The sequence below is a fragment of the Gymnoscopelus braueri genome, assembly GCF_963280865.1.
Source record: "Gymnoscopelus braueri genome assembly, chromosome: 19".
NCBI classification, from domain to species: Eukaryota; Metazoa; Chordata; class Actinopteri; order Myctophiformes; family Myctophidae; genus Gymnoscopelus; species Gymnoscopelus braueri.
In genome coordinates this window covers 27,014,782-27,038,647 of record NC_137621.1, presented here as the reverse complement: position 1 = coordinate 27,038,647, position 23,866 = coordinate 27,014,782, and the positions used below count along the sequence as shown (strand labels likewise).

At 44.7% G+C, this 23,866-nt stretch overlaps 1 protein-coding gene across 1 annotated transcript in view; it reads left to right on the top strand.

Moving 5' to 3' along the window:
- Positions 1-23,866, top strand: part of myo10l1 (myosin X, like 1) — a gene marked incomplete at both ends in the record, with an annotated part of 68,940 nt that overhangs the window by 15,202 nt on the left and 29,872 nt on the right. The window contains 2 exons of the mRNA XM_080413687.1: positions 3,318-3,422; positions 16,605-16,763. Coding sequence (XP_080269813.1) covers positions 3,318-3,422; positions 16,605-16,763 — 264 coding nt within the window. The remainder of the gene's footprint in view (positions 1-3,317; positions 3,423-16,604; positions 16,764-23,866) is intronic.

Below are 23,866 nucleotides of genomic sequence, written 5' to 3'. Positions count from 1 at the left end.
CAGGCTTGGAGTGAGGACTCTTGCATCTGGGGGTCATCCATCCCATTCTCCTTTCTTGTCTCAGGGGCGTTGCTCTATTATCTCATCTCTCTGGTATAGGGAAAGATATAAAGCACTGCCTTGGAGTTAGGTGTTGGTGCAGGATTGGACCTGGCAAGGTCCAATCAAGCTCAGTATAGGTCCTCCATAGTGGTTCTACTGAGGCGGTGAGAGCTCCAGCTGTATGGGATTCTAGTCTGTATTAACATCGTGGAAGACTCCAAGATGGATCCCAGGGCATTGGCCACACTTAGACTTAAGTGTACAGTTCGCCGTCCTATGATTGCGACCACATCTCTCGCACCTATTATTCTCCTTTATCCACCGTGTCCGTTCTTCTTTGGACATCTTTCTAAGGGCAGTACAATGATTCGTATAATGTTGTGAGGAGTTGCAGAGGGGGCAGTATTTCTTCTGTAACTCCTTGGGAAAGGCCGTAGCTTCTTTAGGCTCTCTAGGTTGTTCCTTCCTCTCACCTCTGAGAAATATGTTGGTTGTATTCTGGACTTTAGGTTCGGTGCGCTGTGAGGCGACTGGTTCGAGTCGTTGGCAGAGTCCAGAGATCATGTCTGTAAGACGACTCATGTCTTGACGGAGTTGTGCATTGTCATTTCGAAGTTGTGTGTTGTCATTTCGCAATTGTTGGATCTGATCATTGGTCTTATGTTGGCTCTCCATCATTGTCGCCTTCATGCTCCAAAGGTGTCCTAGGACCCCATCCGAGACTTGATGGCTGATCTGCTCCCGAAAAGACGGGCAGTGCCGATGGGGGTAATCGGCCAGATTGTTTTCGGGATAGTGGAGTGGATCGTGGCTAATATGCTGGGGATGTCTCTCATTGCCATGGTAATGTAGCATCTCGTTTCCGTAGTAATTTGGCATCTCATTGCCATGGTAATTTAGCATCTCGTTGCTGTAGTGATTTGGCATTGCAAACTGTAGTGTCTGTTTAAAATCCCTTGATGGGTCAGAATAAAATCCACTTGAAGGCCTGATCCTATCTCATTCTCTCACTCTTCGGTTATTCTTTGTCTTCTTTTGAAGCTGCACTGCTCAATAAATAAGGGTTCCAATGGGTTCTCATGACGTCATGTGACGTGATAACGTCATTATCTTCTGTCAATGAAAATGGTTCAGATATCAGTCGATATCAGGTATCTGTTACAGCGCTGCTTTGTGCCACTTTGGGGCGGGTGTCTAAAGCATTCTTTTCCCAGCTGAAAATGCAAGGCTCCCTCAGAGTTGAAAATATTTAAACTCTGGGCGACCCGATAAAAAATGCTAGTCATGCAGCAGCGAATAGACGCAAAGTGCCTTGTCACGCTGCTGGCGTTTCTTGCATAAAGTAAATACGCTGTGCTCAGGACAAAACACCTTGGTGGACACAGTCCTTTAGTCTTAACAGACATGGAAACATGTTTAGATTTTAAATGTAAATCTATTATCTTAGCTAGCAGGTAGGCCTAGCTAACTCTTACAACTAAATTAATTAGTAGTTACATCACAATAGTTTCCAAATGTTAGATGAGCTCATGGAGGCGCCTTATAGGGGCGGGACTGGCTCAGGAGGTAGAGCAGCCGATTGGGAACCGAAAAGTTCCCAGTTTGATCCCGGGCTCCCCTAGAGCTAGTGTAGAAGTGTTCTTGAGCAAGACGCTGAATCCCTAATTGCACCCGATGAGCAGGTTGGTGCCTTGCATGGTTTCCTTTGCCATCGGTGTATGAATGTGTGTGTGAATGGGTGAATGTAATGCACAATCATTGAAAAGCGCCTTGGATAAAGGTGTTATATAAATGCACCATTTACCATTTTATGGCTGTTAGATTCAATTTGATTTGGATCATGGTTCTCAAACTTTTCTTTTGTTGATTACTTAACCTACCTTTAAGGCAGCTACACACTGTACGACTTTTAAAGTCGTCGGCGAGTCATCAGATTCTTATGCATTTCAAGTCTCCTTCTTGAAATCGGCTGTCATAATACTGTTGTGGTTTTCACACTACACCATTGATCGCCGAAAAGGGATCACACACACTGCAAGATTTCACCAGGATGCAATCCCGACCGATACATTTAGTTTTTTTATTCCAATCTATATTCCATTCCATTCTTTCTCTCTCCGCACGTGCGCGCACACACACACACACACACACACACACACACACACACACACACACACACACACACACACACACACACACACACACACACACACACACACACACACACACACACACACACACACACACACAAGGGAAGCCCGATCTTGCGTCAGATCGGGGGTTTCGTCGCAAGTGACAAAAAAGCTTAATTGGAGACAGCATAATCGGAGCTAATATCTTGCAGTGTGTAGTAGCCTTTCAGCCACAGGGCTGAATGTCAACATAAACAGTGGAACAAAACCAAAATACAGCCAGAGGGATGTGTCTTCCTGCAGGGAAACACACCAGCACAATATATACATGGTGGCTGATAGACGGAAATTATAGCTTAAATAGTTTTATATATCTATAAATAAAATAGGCTAAAAGTTACACAGTTTACCTTTTCTTTTCTATGTTGGCTAAAGGGTTAAAACTGAACTCACTCAAATTTCAATTTGTTAACGTTGATTGAACTTTCCATATGTATGAGGGCTACAATGCAAACAAAGATAATATGTTTGACTTGAATGTCCAATTATTATTTTTTTGTAGCTAATGCCGCTCCTATTTCTTTCTTTGTGTCCTCCTCTACCCTGCCCCCGGTTAAGGGGTTTGGGGGTGAGAGGTCAGTCAGTCAGTGTGAAAGAGGGCTTTGTCTCTGAGGATCAGACTGACAGAACACACTTCCTCTGACCCTGGGGCTGACACACACACATGCACGCACACGCACACGCACACGCACACACACACACACACACACACACACACACACACACACACACACACACACACACACACACACACACACACACACACACACACACACACAGTACTGTTGCTCTGTGTTTGTAGTCCAGATGTTACGGTCTATGCAGCATCTGTCTGTGCATGCATGCGCGCACATTGGAAACACTTGAAGAGCAGACAGCGCTAGCACGTGTAGAACATTCTCAGAGTTAAATAAATGTCTCTGCAAACTGCTGTTTTAACCATTAAACCATGAATGCTTATTGTAATGTTTATAACTCTAACCAGTGTGTGTGTGTGTGTGTGTGTGTGTGTGTGTGTGTGTGTGTGTGTGTGTGTGTGTGTGTGTGTGTGTGCGTGTGCGTGCGTGTGTGTGTGTGTTGCAGGGGGCTCGTGTGTGGGTCAAGGAGAAGGAACAACTGGTTCCTAAGGCTTCCACTGTAAATTCCTGTGCAGATGGAACATTGGTCGTCACCACCGACTATGGCGAGGTACAGTAGGCACCCTCATGGATTGTACTGTGTATTGTATTCTCTCTTCCTTTCTCTCTCACTCACCTGCTCTCTTTCTATGTGTGTGTGGTTGTGTGTGTGTGTGTGTGTGTGTGTGTGTGTGTGTGTGTGTGTGTGTGTGTGTGTGTGTGTGTGTGTGTGTGTGTGTGTGTGTGTGTGTGTGTGTGGTTGTGTGTGTGTGTGTGTGTGTGTGTGAGTGTGTGTGGGGGGGACTGTGGACACATGCTTCAATCTCTCACACACACACGCACGCACACACACACACACACACACACACACACACACACACACACACACACACACACACACACACACACACACACACACACACACACACACACACACACACACACACACACACACACACACACACACACACACACACACACACACACCACATACCAGTCATCAGTATATAGTTGGCAGCTGCCCTTTTCATAAACAATGGTGTGTGCCCTATATGAGTGAGTCATAGTCAGAGCTGAATTTGTATTGTGCCTGAAATGTTCTCATAACTTTGTGTGTGTGTGTGTGTGTGTGTGCGTGCGTGCGTGCGTGTGTGTGTGTGTGTGTGTGTGTGTGTGTGTGTGAGTGCGTGCGTGCGTGCGTGCGTGCGTGCGTGCAGGTGGGCGCTTGTGGTGTGCATATGTGCACATTATTAGGCAGCATGAAAGGTTTACATACTGTACAGTATATTCTGTCATACTAGGAGTCTCTTTGGCGACAGAAATAGTTTTTCCATAAAGAAATGAATAGTCGTCAACATCTTATTATTTTGCAGGAAATTGACTCATCAACTAATTGACTAACAATGTCTTGGTCAACTAACACAAAACCAGCCAATTGCTAATCAGTGGTCAGTAAATGCCATATCTGATTAAACACTATAAACACTAACGAAGCATAGCGTTAGTTCATGCAGGACACGGAAGTCTTGCTCGCCTCAGCTGTAATCAGCTGTCAGTCAGCAGATGTGATCATCATCTTTCTATTCCCCATTCACAGCGCTGCTGGTCATTACTTCACACATTCATACTCCAATCAGAGCTCATGCATTAGCTAGCAAAGAGGTTCCTTTAAATACGGCTTCGTATTCACTAGGTCTCTCCTGGTCTTGCTGACTGATTCATTTCTGCTAGCTACCTCCTCCACCCCAGCCTCCACCTTTTGATTAGAGTCTGGCATAGGCTCATTATATCTGCTAATTCAAACTAATATGTCAATGTATTGCTTATTGTTGATATAGAGGCTATGCACGTGACATCATCGTACCTGGAAGTTATGTGGGAACGCCTACTGAGTGGCAAAAAAAAATCTTTCTGGCCTTGACAGCCCTTACGTCCAAACAGAAATTGATTGTATTAAACAACCTTAAACTCACCAACATGGCAGCTGTACAGAAAGCTTGAATTATCCTCTTTCTATCTGCAACGTTTTTGTTCCACCGTAGTTATGAGATAATTTCTGTCAATACATTCCGTGCAGGTGATAATCTTTCTAAGTGTCAGAGTTTGGAAGCGTTCGTTTTCAATAACACAACGTCCTGCTGCCTCCTGCATCATGTGACATTTAGAAACAGGTGGTACCCAGGACCGTTGAGTGATTTACAACGAGCGCTTCCAAACTCCAACGCTCCATGTTTTGCCACTCAGTCTAGATGAGGAGGGTGTGTCCCGGTGGAAAAGTGACGCATGTGCATACTCTCTATAGTATCCCTATGGGGGTTTTGCTAAGCATTCCCCGGTTTTGCTTAGCACGCTGCTTCGACAAAATTCAGGGAATATCTCCAAGAGCGGAGCCTTTAACGTCACGCTTAACTGAATTCCATTTGTTGCAATAAATGGTTAAATCTACTTTGACTGTGAGTGTTTCTGACTGAAATAGTTTATGTGACTGTGGGTTAGTTGTTAAAGGTCAAAGGTGCGACAGAGTGTAGGTACAGTACAGATAACAGAAGCTGTGTAGGTCCATCCTTCATCCCACAGATCAATAGAAGCTCACTGTCAAGACGCTCTACTTTCCTGCCCCAATTCCCCCCCCCCCCCTGCCTCCTCGTCTTCCTCATTATGCAAAACACATCGCACTGACGAAGAGAACCATCATTATGGGAACACAAGCAGCTCACTTTAGGACGTCAGATCGTCAATAGCAGTGCAAGGTCGTCTGTAGTCCAGGCAGACCAGGCTGCTCGCTCCAACCCCAACACTTTAATGCCACAGCCATCGCCAAAATAATGGAATTGAATGTTTAAATCTCATTATGAAAGAGTGCTTGTGTGTGCAGCTTGTGTGTGTGTGTGTGTGTGTGTGTGTGTGTGTGTGTGTGTGTGTGTGTGTGTGTGTGTGTGTGTGTGTGTGTGTGTGTGTGTGCGTGCGTGCGTGCGTGTACGAATTTGTGTAATCTGTATTAGAGTGCATGAACTGCACACACACGTACATGCACATGCACTTCTGTGTATGTAGATCTCTGGATTTTAGATTTTACGTTGGCTGATGTGGAGTGCTGGGAGCAACGCGCACACACACGGAAACACACAGACACATGCACACAAATATGCACACACTTACTTACTTAAGAGACACGCACACATGCGCTCCAGTTGGCAGCATGTGGAGCTAATAATAGACCTGGTTCTCTGGCCCCGATTCAACAACCTCAATCCTCCCTTTTTTACCCCAAAGCACAGCAAACGCATTCATGTTCACCATGGATTCACCATGGATTCATGTTACCATGGCTCTTCTAGACATGGAGTGGACTTATGGAGCTATGGCCGTTTACAGTATCGTGATTCTCAAACATTGTCATGTCAAGGAGCCCCAAATTGATATGTATTTGGCTACGGACCCCATTTGAAAAGAAGTTGTGCGAGGGAAACCCCCTGAGACAAGATTTGTCAAGATTCTTCAAAACATGTTCGCCTTTTTTTTTATAGAGCTACAAGCTGGGATGTCAGACGTCAATAGCAGGGTTGCTCACAATGGGTCGCGATGCGACATGTTGTGAGCTTATAGATTGGCTATTTTCGAATAGGCGGAAAAATAATATAGGGCTTAAATGTTTAAAGTCATCCTCATTTTACTGGGGACCCCCTGGAACCCCCTCAGGACCCTTGGGGATCCCCAGACCCCACTTTGAGAACCACTGCCATTCATCTGCCATGTCTTTGATTCCCAACGCTCTTGTTGTATCTACGGACACAGCAGTGACAACATGAATCTCCCAAAATACACAGACATAATGTAATGTGAAAGAGTGTTCACTTTGCTGCGGATTATGAATGTTCTCAACCACCCCCCCCCACCCCCACTCCCATCCAGGTCTCTACCTCTCTTTTACCGCCCTCTGTGCTTCTCTCTACCGCTCCTCCTGTCTCCATCCCTCGCTCTGCCTCTTCGCCTCTGCATCTCTCGCTCCATCACTCTCTCTGCCTCACCTCCCCTCTGCCTCCTTCCACCTCTCTCGCTCTCTCCCACTGTGGGCTGTTGGTGTTTAAATGTTAACTCTATAGGAGAGACTGCTGAATATTTAATGACCAATCAGCAGGGTGGGGGGCGGGGTTACACTGTTGAAGCAGGACCTGCCCTTGACATGCCATGCACTGCACCATGCACGTTCTCCCGATGAGGGCAGGAAGTCATTTTTTTCCAGCTCAAGACAAGTCCTTGAATACAACTTGCACTTTTTCACCCCCAGAATATGGAAATGAGTCCAAAAATATGACAGTGACCTTTCAGGGTTGCTAATATAGTTCACAGTATTTGTATACCTTTTTACCTTAGCGCTAGGTATACTTTTAGTTGCTTGTTTTAGAAGAGAATGCACTTAAGACTTCTGGTGATTAGTAGTTTCGTTCCCTACCTATGTTGAATGCACTTATTGTAAGTCGCTTTGGATAAAAGCGTCTGCTAAATGACTGTAATGTAATGTATTGTAATGTAATGTTATGTAATGTATTTGCAATAGCATCTCCCCCCCCCCATTTTTGGGGTGAACTACTCCTTTAAATCAATATTTAAATAAACTTTTAAGTTAAATGAACTACTGGTATGTATTTTGCCGTGTAACTCCATGGTTCTGTAAGTGACCCAGTTCACTATATCACACACACTGGCTCATCATAGCTGCCCTCTCTGCATGATTTAGCATTACATTATTTGCCATTCAGATATTCAGATTTCATCCTTGAGGTATTGTCACGTGTATATGCGCATTAAGCCTAATTGATGGTCTGTCACACGACAGCGTTGTGCCCCAAAATACTGTAGCAGCGCTACAAAGCGCTACAAGCTCACAGCGCGTCGCAGATGCGACGCGCTGTGAGGTTGTAGCGCTGCTATTTTCGCTGTGCAACGACATCATGCGACGAAGTATGAATCGGGCTTTAGACACGCACTCACGTGCACATACAAAAACAGGTCATGTTAGCAATGAGTTATCTGGATTGAGAGAAGTAATGTGACCTGGATTTCAGTGCGAGCGTTGAAGCTGCAGTGAGACCTCATGCAAGCACAGAACATGCTTCCAACACTCTCACACACGTAATTGTACACCCCCACACACACCCCCACACACCCCCCCCCCCACACACCCCCCCCCCCACACACACACACACACACACACACACACACACACACACACACACACACACACACACACACACACACACACACACACACACACACACACACACACACTGAGAGTACGGTACAGTAAAAGCACACAGTGCATGTACACATATTCATACAGACGCATGCATACACACACACACACACACACACACACACACACACACGCACACACACACACACACACACACACACACACACACACACACACACACACACACACACACACACACACACACGCGCGCACACGCACACACACACCTGCATATGCAGCCATTTATTGCATGCTTCTAATCAGAGTAATGGTTTGTGTGATCCAATACAGACACAACCTGCTGGACGTGGCTGCTGATTGATCACCTCATTCATTCACCTTCACAGTTTCATATGGCCCACCCTCTTTTGTCCTTCTGAAGACCCCATTGATTACTCAGTCATATAAAAAAATGTTATGCTGGCACACAAACTCATGCATGCACGCACATGAGAGAGAGAGAGAAACATACCATAGATGTAGATAGACAAACTATCTCTCTCTCTCTCTCTCTCTCTCTCTCTCTCTCCCTCTCTCTCTCTCTCTCTCTCTCTCTCACACACTCTCACTCTCAAGCTCTCCACCCCATTCCCCCCTTCTGTGGTATTTTGGTCTGATCTCCAGCAGGAAATGAGGCAGTGATCCCCCCCCCCCCCATGGATCCCCTCCAGGGAATATGTATGGATTTCTAAATCTTAAAGAAGAATGACAAGGGTATTATCCACCCAGCTAGTGAATGGAAGATGTGGAGTACAGGGGTAGGAACCATGGTAGTGTGGCAGATTATTGTGGTCTCCAGCCCTCTAACCTTACTCAGTAGGAACTGTGAATAAGGCAATGGCCTATTGGTGTACATATTTGGTGTAGAATGAAAAAAGGAGGGGTGTCTATTTCACAGCATTGTAGCACAGTGGGCACTCAGTCATAGCTGAGCTCAGGGTCAAGCCCTTTTGGCTGTGACTGTGAGATACCTTCAACAGTTGTAGTTTACAGTCACTCAAAGCACCATTTGATACAATGATGACATGACAGGTACACTCTATTATAAAGTTGAAACGTTCATCACAGAAAGTGTTTCTCAATAGTTTTTCTATTTGGTGATAAGTCATTCTAACCATATCAATGCACCGTTACAGTAAGTCTTCACGTTTTAAAATGTAGATTCTGGCCCTGTTATTGCTGACTTAAAGGAATAGTTCACCCCCAAAATGACTTGTTTTCTATCTTTTCTATATTACACACCCCATGGAGACTTGACTTCATGGAGATTTTTTTTTGTTTTTGTCGCATTCCTAAGCCAATAATTTGATGACCAGCGGACCGGTAAACAGCGGTTCCGGTAGGAGACACAAAGGAGACTCTTTGTGTCTCCTACCGGAACCACTGCTGGTCATCAAACTATTGGCTTAGGAATGCGACAAAAACTAAAAAATATCCAGGAATTCAAGTCTCCATGGGGTGACTAATCAATAGAAAAAAGTCATTTTGGGGGTGAACTATCCCTTTAACAACATCAGACATAGCTATTGATGTGGAAGGCAATCAATATGCTGGGTTATACTCTGGCATGACTCAACATGACTCAAGATTGCTTACTAAAGCAGTGATTCTCAACCTATTTAATTTCAAGGTAGCAAAAGAAATAAGTGATTGCACAAAATTAGCACCACTTGCAATTTGTGAATAACCTAAGAATTGTAGGTCTTTGATTGACAATGTGTCAAAAATATGTGTACACTGGGTTATAGCTGGCTTTTTAATAGATATTTCAATAATTTACTTTAGGTCATTCTTATTCCCATCCCAAAATGAATAATCAGTATTAAAAAACAAAACAAACTACAATACACTGTCCTGTATACTGTCCGGGGTACACAGTAAAATCCTCAGTGTTAATTTCATTCTGGGAGTTTACAAACAGATCAATTTGGTTACATTTGTATACTCTCAGAGTTACAAATGGATACATTAAATCATTAAATAATTGTACTCACACACAGTACAACACATATCATTTTGGAGTGTAAATGTGGACTCCTACTGGTCAATGTTTACTCAGGATTTTACTTTGTACCGCCTAATGTCCTCTCATTCTATTCTGAGCCCTAGGGTTTCATCAGACCTGACCCCAGGGAGAGCGGCAGGTCTTTTTAATAATATCATATCAAACTCTGGTGAATAGAATTGTGCAGGTCTCCTCTGTTCCGCTGTAAATGTAGGTCACTGTGCCTACAGCTCTTCCTCTCTCCCCTCCTCTCTATTTTTCTCTACTCTCTCTCTCTCTCTCTCTCTCTCTCTTTCTCCACTCTCTCTCTGTCTCCTTTCTCTCTATCTTCATCTAGCTCCTCTCGCTCCTCTCTCTGTCTCTAGTTAATACGTAAAGTCAGATGAAGAGAAACTGTCCCCAACGGCTCCCCTCCTGAATCATGCAAAGTAGCTCCAGACATCAGAGAGCTTTACAGGGATGCCAGTGTGTGCGTGTGCGTGTGTTTGTGTGTGTGTGTGTGTGCGTGTGTGCGTGTGCGTGTGCGTGTGCGTGCGTGCGTGCGTGCGTGCGTGCACACACATCATGCAGGATAAGGATATACTGTACCACCGAAGACAAATTAGACTTAACTTAACCATGCTCCATTTCATGCACGGGTATTCTCTCTCCCACTATTACTCTCCCTGCCACTCTTTCTTGTTCTTTCTCTCTTGCTCTTGCTCTCCCTTTCCCCTCACTATTTCTGTCCTTTTCTGTTCCCTTTCTCTCACAAATGATAAATTATTGAACATCAACCGTCCCAGTTTAGGTAGTCAGGTTAGTTAGTTGCTGGTCATGTGTATTCGTATGCACTATGCATATGCACGTACATACAGCATGCATGCTAAAAGTCACCAGTGGTCTGCGCCACAGGGGACACCAGTACAAGAATTCTTTTGTCTTTTCAAAATGTATTTTAGTCCCTGATATACTTTCCCAGTCCACACTATCCAGGGGCTGTATTTTAGTTATCTTAAAGTGTTTCCCCCCCTAAAAAAGCATGCCCTGTTGAGGGCAGGCTATTCGCTATTTTAACCCATTAAAACTGGGAAAGCATCTTTGTCATTTTTGATTTTTGCGTGGGCTATTCAAAAATAGCAGATATACAAGCTCATAGCGCGTCACTTCGTGCCGTGCTGCGATCTTGTACATCTGCTATTTTTGAAAGGTTTTGAAAAATCGTGAAAGTGAGAGAACTAACTGATTTAGAAGAATTTGTAGAATCGGCCTCAGGTCTCAATGGGTACACTTTTTTGGGGACATACAAGGTTTCCACCCGACAGCAACGATTTGATGGTTTACAGTAGATAGAGGCAATGGGTCATAAGAATGTAACTACCCTTTGTGCCCTGCAAACACTGTGCCAGTGTGCCACTGTGCACTGTCTGTGTAAGCCTCATCTTCTGTTCCACTGTAATTTGCCCTGGATTGGAAAGCCACACTTTGCCTTTGTGATTGAAATGACTCAGTATTCAGTGGTAGTCAGGGGTCTTAGATAGAGCCGACTTTAGTGTGTGTGTGTGTGTGTGTGTGTGTGTGTGTGTGTGTGTGTGTGTGTGTGTGTGTGTGCGTGTGCGTGTGTGTGTGTTATAGCGCCACCATGAGGCTGATAAAAAAAAGTGGCATTTCTTCCTGGGCCTAGTGTGTTCATGATTTGAGGCATTTTGTTCAAAACTGAGCACTCCTCAATCTTAGCCAATCAGGATGGAATATGAAAAATCTGAAAAACACGTTTTGTTTACAGTAATGACAATACTGATACTGTGTACCGATTTGCGTGATGTTTGGACAAAATCTGTAGGAGTACTGCCAAAATTTTTTTTAGCAATAATCGGCCTCCTGTTGGCCCATGTGAAAGATTTGGGGCAGAGCTTCTGCTCTGGCATCCAGGAGTGTCTGTGCACAGTTTCGCTGCCATCAAGCCAACGTTGCCGGAGATTAGCTGTCCACAGACGGAACCACACACACACACACACACACACATGGACGGACGGACGGACGACGGACAAACGGAGAAAAATGTCTCGGCCATGCCTTTCGGCCTGTCGGAGACAATAAGGAAAGATAAAGGAAGACTGATATCACCATATCAGTCTTCCTTTATCTTTCCTTATTGTCTCCTTCTCTGCAGGTTCACAGCTGTGCATCCTTCCAAATAATAGTTTCAAGTCCCTTGTAAAGATGGAGAAAAAGGGGGAGAGATGCAGGGCAGGGCAGATGAGGAGAGAGAGAGAGACAAATTAATTGCGAGTGGGAAGCAGGGAGGTTGAGAACAGAGGAGCGAGACGAGAGAGAGGGACAGGGGCAGAGAAGGGATGAAAGAGAAGTGACACGTAAAGAGAAAGGAGAAATGAGAGTGATACTGATGAGTGATGTTTGAGACACAAGGAGGAATATATAACTTGAAAGGAAAGAGCCTGCCATTGGGATTGCGAGGGGGGAGAGAGAGAAGAGGGCTTTATCCAAAGCTACTACACTTGGATGATGTGCCACAAACTGTTCAAACCTCTCCACAGACCGCGGCCAGGCAACCTACCGCAGTATCAAGGGACATCAGAACAAGACATGACCACTGCCTGTCATCAGGCTGGCCTTGGACTTTTGCTTTCCTCACGGACATAACTGTGGATTATACCAGTAAAGCAACCTTTTGTGGACTGTGTGGCTGAACTTGACACATGCTGATACTCTGCACCTTAATCTCATGTACAACGCACTGATACTCTTCTTGCACTATGTCTATGTCATGAACAGTATATACCAGCTAATATGCTCATGCACCTTATTTCTAAACCTCATGCACATAATATTTGGATGGATATGCTATGTGTAAATATGTAGATACCTTGAATCTCTGGCTGTTGCGTGAACGCAAAGAGTACAACTCTTAGCTCCAATCAAACGGACCACCAGGTTTATGAACAGCTTCCACCCGGGTATCATCAGACTGTTGAACAAGGCCTGACCACCATCTCTTTTCTGATTCCTTCTCCCCCTTCTTTCTTTTCTCTCTCTTTCTGGACAACAATCAAAACAAATTTCACCTACTGTTTTACACCTGTAAATCTGTGATGTGAGTCATGTGACAATAAAGATTATTCTGATTCTGAGCTGCACAGGGCAGGATAACACATCACACCACTCAGACAATTTATCCCAAGCACATAAAACACAGAAAGGCTCTCTCACTGTCTAGACTCTAGACTATCACACACACAAGCAAACACCAGTCTCACACACCAGGGATAGGATTAAGAGATCTAGTGTAAATAGAATCAAATATGTAATAGCACAAAAGTCACATCAGAATAAAAGTAGAATAGACAGTCCAGATCTCAAACAATGTAACATCAGAGAATGTACGGTGTAGGCAAAAAAACTCTATGATGGCTGCATCTTTTTTTTTTTTACACTTCCATAATCTTTACTCTTTTTTTTATTGTCAATAGTGTTGCAGTATTACATTACAAAATGAATGAACAACATAATTATTGCATAATTATTCAAATATTATAAAACCAAAAGAAATGATGATGGCTACATCTCTATGGAGGTGTGTGTGTGTGTGCGTGTGTGTGTGTGTGTGTGTGCGCGCGCTTGCGTGCGTGCGTGCGTGCGTGCGTGCGTGCGTGCGTGCGTGCGTGCGTGCGTGCGTGCGTGCGTGCGTGCGTGCGTGCGTGCGTGCGTGCCTGCCTGCCTGCCTGCCTTGATTGAGGAGCTGGTCATAAAAGTTGTACGGAGAGTGTTGAGTGGACTGAGTCAAAGTGGTAAGTCATAAGATATTAGTCAGTGAACTCCACATGAACTACTGTATCTAATGCAGTGGTTCCCAAACGGTGTGCTGCGGCACGCTGGTGTGCTGAGGCACGCTGGTGTGCTGCGAAACTGGTCCAGGTGTACCATGGGATTTTGTGACAACCACACATTATTATTGCAATAATATATAAAAGAGAGACTTTTGGCACTCAACTGCTCACCACAGAGCTACAGCAGTAGAGTGTAAGTAGTACAGTGTTAGTCAAGTAGAATAGATGTATTTAAGAGCATGATGTCTGGGTGCCTACGGGGGGGCCTCTCCGCTGCTCTCAACAGACTTTATCACATCTGTTACACAAAGATGTGATGAAAATGCACTCTCCACACACACACACACACACACACACACACACACACACACACACACACACACACACACACACACACACACACACACACACACACACACACACACTCTCCACACACACACACACACACACACACAAACACACACACACACACACACACACACACACACACACACACACACACACACACACACACACACACACACACACACACACACACACACACACACACACACACACACACACACACACACACACACACACACACTAGGTGGACTCTTGCTTGAAGACTGGCCTGACATATTACTGTAGTATCCCAGTATTGTTCTATTTTTAAACTGGACTTCAGTGGAGTGAATGAGTGACCTTTACGTGGTACTAACATGATAATCATCTACTAACACATGTGGGTGCAGATTATGTGTGAGGGAGAGAGGAATAAGAATGTGGGTCATGAGAGAAAAAGAGGGGGAAAGAGAGAGAAAGATTAATTAGTAAGTAATGTATGTGCACAGCAAAATCCTGAGTGTTACATAATGTAACTCTGACAGGATCCTAATGGTCAATTCTTACACCGTCAGGCTTACATTACTGCAACACTCTGGATTTTACCGTGAGAATATCACATTCTGTGGCTCATACATACAGTACCTGTACAAGCAATATATGGCTTTCTGGTCCTGTTATGCTACATTTATTCTACTATCGTATGATGAAGTATAAATTAGGCTATAGATCAGTCTGTCTGTTCCCCCCTCAGCCTGCCCAAGTTCTCTCTCTGACACTCTCCTTTTCCTTCTCTCCCTAGAGTCACCGACTCCTAGTCCCTACCAACATTTTTTTTTCATTTTCTCTCTCTCTGGCTATCCTCCCACACCCGGCCTATACCGTCCCCTTCAGTCCCAGACTCTCTAGTTACCATGGTGACAACGGATGACATAGATGAGATGGGGGCTGTGGGTAGAGGAAAAAAAAGCTGTAAAGCTCTATATTTTCGTTGTGTTTTCATCATGTTGCATCACAGCCAGCCTGTTAATGCTGAAACCAGAACATCATTGCAATCCTCATGTAGCTGACCTCACCCAACACATACTGTAGCAACCACCTCTATTCTCCCTCTCATATTACCAAACAAAGTGCACATTTAAATGTCTCCAGCAAATACCAAAACACTTCACTAGTGGTGGTGATGCAATGTCGCTTCGGTTCATCTGTCCGTCTGCCCATCTGTCCAGGCTGACTGGCCTTTCCTTTAGCACTACCCTTAGGCCATTGTTTCCAATTACATACAGGTTATCTCACAATCGAATGGCTGGATTGTCATGAAACTTGCTGAGCACTTTCATGCTCCCAGAAGCATGAATCACAGTCATTTAGGTGACCCCATGACTTTGCTTCTAGTGTCACCCTCATGGCACACAAGAGATCACACACAGATGTGTGTGTGTGTGTGTGTGTGTGTGTGTGTGTGTGTGTGTGTGTGTGTGTGTGTGTGTGTGTGTGTGTGTGTGTGTGTGTGTGTGTGTGTGTGTGTGTGTGTGTGTGTGTGTGGGTAATCTTGCAAACTAATAGGCTGATCATATTTCTTGTGAACAGTGCACACTGCCAGTAGGCCAAGGGACTTAATTCCTGAATATATTTCAAACTGGTCAGCGACAACTGCAGTATGTCATTTTTGTGAATTAATAATCGCAGTGGAATTGTCCCTCTAGGATATGGTATGTTGTCCCACGAGGCTATGGACTGGAACTAGCCAATCGAGCACAAGTTGTCCGTCCAGCATAAGGGATCTACACTACTAGCCAATTACATTGTTCCTGTCCCTCCGGCTGCAGGCATGCAACATTATGCTGGCACAGTGGCACTCAAGCCAAGGTTCCAAACTGAAATGCCAACACTTAAAGCATGAATTGTAGTTGATACACATAAGGAATATAATTTGTCAGTGAATCCCTCAGTCACACCAGAACATTGTTCTTGTGAAGTACTGTTGGTCTTATTGGTGAAGTATGTCCAGTGCTATTTTTGAGCAATTGCAAGTTAGATGGACATAACAAGTCTAAAGGCAGAACATCTGACACAGCTTTTCAATGTAATAGTGCATGTGGTTGATGTGAAACATGTGCGGTTACAACAATTGAGCTTCATGCCGACATGCCAAATTTTGATGGAGCACATACATTATAATACAACAACACAACAAAAAGCCAGTTACAGTATCATTCGATAACACCTCCAATGCAACTACAACACTCAACACCATTTCAGTGTATATCACCCATTGGTAATGCATCTACTAATTGATCTACTGTATGTATATCCTCACCTGTGAGTCTGAACTGTGTCCAGGTGTTGTACCTGCCACAAGCAGAGGTTACCAGGGAGATGGTATATGCCATGCACCAGACCAGCATCGATGGGGTGGAGGACATGTCGGCACTGGCTGAGCTACATGAAGCCGCCATTATGCACAACCTGTACCAGCGCTACCAGAAGGATAACATTTATGTAAGTATTCTGGATGTGAATGCATGTGGGCATGTGGGAGCACATTTTACAGAGAGTGACAGAGAGACAGAGACAGAGTGCACGGCGCAGTATGCAAGGTGCAACATGCGTTTCTTTTTGGCCAATTAGACAACGTGTTATCTGATATCTGACGTGTGGCCAGAATCACTGCGGTCAGAATCATAGCCTAATATCTCCTCATGACCAAGAGACATCTGTGATATCTTGACATTTCAGTTTCGCACGCACGCACGCACGCACGCACGCACGCACGCACGCACGCACGCACGCACGCACGCACGCACGCACGCACGCACGCACGCACGCACGCACGCACGCACGCACGCACGCACGCACGCACGCACGCACGCACGCACGCACGCACGCACGCACGCACGCACGCACGCACGCACACACACACACAGTAACAGTCATCTCAAACCTCTGTTCTCATCATGTGGGACATTGATGACATCATCAGTATGCACCAATGCAGTGTATCTGTTACATGTGATTACTGTCTGAGCGAATGACTCTTGTCAGCTCATAGTATTGGATATCTAATATCATAATATCTTATTGTATGTGAGGGAGTGTATGTGTGTGGGTGTGTGTGTGTGTGTGTGTGTGTGTGTGTGTGTGTGTGTGTGTGTGTGTGTGTGTGTGTGTGTGTGTGTGTGTGTGTGTGTGTGTGTGTGTGTGTGTGTGTGTGTGTGTGTGCGTGCTTGTGTGTTGTGCGTTTGAGTGCGATGTGACGCACACTGACACACATACATGTGTGTATGTACATTTACTGATGTCTTCCCCCACACTAGGATGATGCCCTCTCCTCTTCCAGTAATCTCTGCTTCAGGCTTTTAGTGGGAAACACAAATCATCTTATCAGATCCATTTACTATAAGTGGCCCTATAGGTACTGTACGATATGGACTTACTGAAAGGGAAACAGAGAGAGGGAGATGGCAGATGATCAATTGATCTACACAGTAAAATCCTAGTGTTAATTTATGGGTCCATTTGGTCCCGTTTTTACACTGTTCAGAGTAAAATAAATACTAGGATTTCTTTTTTTTTTTTTTAAGAATGTGTGAAGCCAAGCGCTAGAGCCCCACCGCTAGAACTAAGAATCAGTCCGAGTCGGGCAGTTATATACTACATAGCTTAATTACATAGTAACATCATGAGTTCAGATCTGGCTCATGACCTGTGTTAAAGTCCAGGGTAAACTGTTCTTTGTCCTTTGTTCAGGGGTGACTGCAGGTGCGGTGGTCTCAAAAACATAGGAAAACTGGTAGAAATGTTAAGGAAGACTCCTTAGAGTGCTCAAAGTGAAACAGCAAACGTTTTGGTCTTAGGACCTTCGTCAGTGCTATATCTGATATAGATATAGCATTGACGAAGGTCCTAGGCTAGCACTTTGAGCACTTTATGAGCATGAAATGTTTTTAATAAAAATATATGTTCTTAGTCTCTGTCTAAGGAGTCTTCCTTAAGATGTTTGTAGAGTGCGAGTCGGCCCCTCCTGTCATTTTCTACCAGTTTTCTACCTGTGATTGCATGTCATCTCCTCTCTACTCCCTCTCTAGTGTCTCTCTCTCTCCTGTACTGTCTAATAATAAACACATTAGAAATGCCTTTTGAAAAAATTAATAAAAACAACAACTGATGAAAATCCTAGCTTACCAGAGAACAGCCTCTGGCTGTGACCTAATCTAGATGATGAAATATTGTAGATGCAGGGATTGCATTTAAGCTGATGATAAGAATTGACCGTAATGGGTCATTTTTCTATGTCACTGTGTGTGTGTGTGTGTGTGTGTGTGTGTGTGTGTGTGTGTGTGTGTGTGTGTGTGTGTGTGCGTGTGCGTGTGCGTGTGTGTGTGTGTGTCAAGTAAAATCAAATCAATGTTTATTTATATAGCACCAAATCGCAACAAAAGTTGTCTCAAGACACTTTACATATAGCAGGTTAGAATCAGAATCAGCTTTATTGTCACATCACAGGTTTACATAAGTAAAAAGTGGGTGAAATTCCTTTTTGGTGCATAGTTCCCATCGTATTATTTATTATTTCCTTAGAAAAAAAGAAGGGGAAGAAGAGGGAGGGAGGGTGGGGTGGGAAAGGAGATCAAACAAGAGAAAAAAAAGGAAAAACAAATTATCTACATATTTACACATATAAACAGTGGCGCGGGAAGGGGGTGGCTATGGGGGCTGCAGCCCCCCTGGTGATGGGAGCAGCCCCCCTGGTGATGGGAAGAAAAAAAAAAAAAGAAAAAAAAACTTTTTATTTTATTTTATTTTTTATAATATATATATATTTTATGGATCATAGCAGTCTGTTACGGTCATGGATGAACTTCAACCTGGTGTTTGCACTGTCTTTCTGCCTTTTTGTGTGGGGAAAAACACAGAAAACCCCCAAAAAATCGCAAAAAAATCGAACCGCAGTCCCCCCCGACGCACAGCCCCCCTAGGTATTAAGGACTTCCCGCGCGCCTGCATATAAAGGTGCGTGAGCATAGCAGCAGATGTATACTGTGCATGATATACTTATGGACATTATTTAAGGTGCTAGAAAAAACACAATAGAAAGACAAAAGTCAGTGCGTTGTACATGGTGTCAATGATAGCAATGATAACTATCAGGATATAGAGCTTTAACGTTTCAACAAAAAAAAATGTTTTAACCATAATATAACTTACATCACCTTTACATTAAGCAGACAACGAATTCCACTGCATGGCTAGTGTTGTCTGTCGTCCTCCACCTGATGCCTCTGAGAGAAGAAATTCACTGACAACTAAAGGATCAACAATCACCATAGCAATAACTTTATCACACACTAATATTTATTGTTTGTGAGATCAAAGCGTCTGCTAAATGCCTAAATTGCAAATTTAAATGATGAACTAAGAAAAAACATCAAAATGATTGCACACACACACTTGCTTGCTTGCTTATGGTAGTCCATCGTGACCGATGATGACTTCTGCTACAATTTGTGGGTCCTTTGATGACTGTATAATCCAATGCGGGATGCACACTGTCTGCCACAGACAGGGCAAGTGAATGCCTGACCCGATGGGGCAGGTGCAGACTTGGCCAACTTCCTTCTTTGACTTTTAGCCAGGCGTTGTTTCATTTGGTTCTCCTCTGCCAGTTGGAGTCCTTGTTGGCAGAGTCCACGCCAGGAAGAGCGATCCACAGCGGCATCTTCAAGGGAAGCAGGCTTAATTTCACACTTCTTTAGAGAGGTCTTCAGTTGGTCCTTCAGCCTCTTTTTCTGTCCCCCTGCTGAACGTTGCCTAGGTGGAGTTGGCCATACAAGGTCTTACGAGGCAGGCGACTGGCTGGCATCCTGATGACATGTCCAAGCCATCTTAGCTGGTGGTGCATGATGGTGGCCTCTATGCTCCTGCAGCTGGTTCTCTGGAGGACTTCAGAGTGTGATATACGGTCTCTCCAGGTCACTTTAGGATGCGTTGGAGGCATCTGATGTGAAACGCCTCGAGCATCTTCAGATGTCGGGAATAGATGGTCCATGACTCACAACCATATAGAAGGGTGGACATGCATATTGCCCTGTAGACTGCAATTTTTGTGTGGAGGTGGAGGTTGCTGTTGCTAAAAACCCTTTTTCTCAGCCGTCCGAAGGAGGATGAGGCCTGCTTAATCCTGTTTTCGATGTCCTTGTCGATACTGCAGTCTTCTGATAGGATGCTTCCAAGGTACTTGAAGTGTGGAACGATGGTAAGTGGGGAATCTGCAACGGAGAAGACTGGTGGTGTCTGTGGGGGTTCTGAAGACCACTGGCAGAGGACTTCTGTCTTTGAGGTGTTTACAGACAGTCCCATTCTGCTGTAGGCTCTCACAGCGGCCGCCAGAGTGGCCTGCAGTGCCTCTGGTGTGTGTGCCACAAGGGCACAATCATCAGCATACTGGAGCTCCAGTATACGTACAGTCTGAAGCTTTGTTGTGGCTCGGAACCTCCTGATGTTGAAGAGGTTCCCATCCAGTCTGTAGTCCAGGGTCACCCCACTCCCCTCCTCCATTTCCTTGTGCAGAAGTGTTGTTACACACAGGAGAAAGATATTAAAAAGAACCGGTGCGAGAACACATCCCTGTCTCACACCAGTACCTACTCCGAAGGAGGCAGATTCTAGTCCACCTATCGTCACCTTGGCCCTCATCCCATCATGGAACTGCCGGAGGATGTTAACAAACTTCACCGGGCAGCCATAGTGCAGAAGTACTCTCCACAGAAGGTCACGGTGGACGGTGTCGAATGCCTTGGAGAGATCCACAAAGGCCATGAATAGGTCTTGTTTTTGTTCACGGCATTTTTCCTGCAGCTGCCGCGAGGTGAAGATCATGTCCACTGTGCTTCTATTTTTCCGGAATCCGCACTGGGACTCTGGCATCAGGTCTTCGGTGATGGTCTTGATAAGCCCGTGGAGCATGATTTTCGAGAGGACTTTGCCTGCAACAGAGAGAAGTGCTATGCCCCGGCTGTTTCCACAGATGGATTTGTCTCCCTTGTTTTTGTATATGGTGACAATATTTGCATCCCTCCATTGTTGAGGAATGCTTTCTTCCCGCCATATTAGGGAGATGAAACGGTGGATTGCTCTGGTGCACAGGTAGCCCCCCTGCTTCAGGATCTCAGCAGGGATGGAGTCAGGTCCTGGGGATTTATTGTTCTTCAGTGCCCTTATGGCAGCATGAACCTCGGTGAAGGAAGGTGGGAGGTCAAGGCTCTGGATGGTGGGCAGGGTTGGGAGATCCTCTAGAACTGAGAGATCAACTGAGGCTGGCTGGTTTAAGAGAGCCTCAAAATGCTCCCCCCATCTCTGGACAATCAGGGCTTGGTCCTTAATGAGGGAGGATTCATCTGCTGTTCTGAGGGGGCAGACAGTATGGGTTCTTGGGCCATGAGTGGCTTTTATTGCATCATAGAACTTGTGCATGTCATACCTGTCTGCGTAGGATTGTATCTCCTGTGCCTTGGATACCCACCAGTGGTTTTGAAGTTGCCTCAGAGTGCGCTGGACCTCTCTCCTTTGGTCTTGCCATTGTTTTTTCAGGGCGGCAGAAGATGGGTTATTGAGTGAGGCTTTATGGGCCTTATGCATGTTAAATGCCTAAATTGCTAATTTAAATGATGAACTAAGAAAAAACATCAAAATGATTGCACACACACACACACACACACACACGCACACGCGCACACGCACACACACACACACACACACACACACACACACACACACACACACACACACACACACACACACACACACACACACACACACACACATTCATAGCTTTTTCTGTAATTGGCTGGGCTGCAACAGTGGGTCCAGCCCCATAAAGGCAAATGTGTCACTTGGCCCTCATTCATGAAATAAGCATACAACAGAAAACATTACATTTTGAAACCAAACAGAAAGATGTGAACATACATAATACAAAGACAAACAAAGTATGAAAAAAAAATCAAATCATATACAGCTGGTTATTAACGACATTGACTTGAAAACGCGTCAATTGCTACTTAATCCACCCACGCCGTCGACGCGTTAGACGCGTTGATAGCTTTTTCATTGTTTAATCTGTGATCGCGCTGTTCTGTTTATTTTTCACCCTCAGATTCAGTTTTTGTTTTTTTCACACTCACCCGGATCCGGATTCATGACGCAGATTCCGTTTCCGGTTCACTTTTCAGGTGGCGCCTAGTAATTTATTTGGAATAAGAGGCAACCCTGCAGGTAGGAGGAGCAGCCAGCCACTGTCTGTATGAGAGACGTGCGCGCACACGTATCGCACATACACACACGCACACACACGCACACACACACACACACACACACACACACACCACCCGTCCTTGCCAAAGTTGTCTTTTCAACAGCATATGCAAAGAGAGTCAGGGGGTGATTTTTCTTTGCAACTGGCTACAATAAAAGGGATGTTTAGGCTATTTTTTCCATCTTTTGCATGGACCGTATGAGAAGCCTGGTGACGCACTTACTGCCTTTAAATTCCCTGTGATTGACGAACCAACAGTCACTACATTGACTAGGCTATAACTGCGCGCATCATTATGGAATAATATATTCCATAATACATTTTAGGCCAGAAATAGGGAAAAACATGTTTTTTCACACGGTATAAAAAACTAACGGAGAGCTCTAGTTCTATTTTCTTTAGTCTGGATGTCGTGTGTACCATCGAACTGAAGCCCGATCGGAGATCTGTGAAAATGTCACATCCGGTTATGACGTATGGACTGTTTGAGTCTGTTTGGGGGGGGGGTCGAGCGAGTGAGCGAGTGATCAAGAGGTTGATCTGTTGCTCTCTGCTGGTCGATCTGTCGTGTGTGTTTAAAACCGCAGCCAGACAAACTTAAATGAATTTAAATAACAAAATAACAACAACAACAAAAACTCGAAAATCGCTGGTACTGGGGAGTACTTTATGAAAATACTCTGGCAGTCAAAGAGTTAATCCTAAATGGCAATTTCTCAAGAGCAGCCACAGTTCCAAGCTGAGAGAACCACACATGTACAGGATCTCCTCTCTGGTCAGTAGGAATACATTGAGGACTCTAGCTGGAGCACTCATCCCAGGTCACTTCGACCACGCATGCACCTCTTGGTACCATAGCACCACAAAGGCCTTAAAAACCAGGCTCCAGGCATCCCAAAACAAACTGGTCAGGCTACTGCTTGGCCTTACATCTACAACTCATTTAACCCCTGCTCACTTTGCATATAGTGAGCTAGCTTTGAAAGCTCTTATCAAGTTGCATGGAAGGCTTTCTAAAAAAAATTATACAAGTAGTGGGGTTCCCTGCTTCATCTCACTCTCAGCTAAGGGGTCATTGGCCTGAAAAATTTTGTAGTCTCCTGGTCTAACCAATTGAAACAGTTTACAACGGAAAGGTTTTTCTTTGAGATGGGGGGTCCGCGGCCAAATACATATCATTTTGGGGGTCCTTGACATGAAAAAAAGTTTGAGAACCACTGATTAGCCTATATAGCAACATAAATTCTTTCAAAAAACTGTTAAGATTTAGAAGAGATTTGTAGAATCCCTG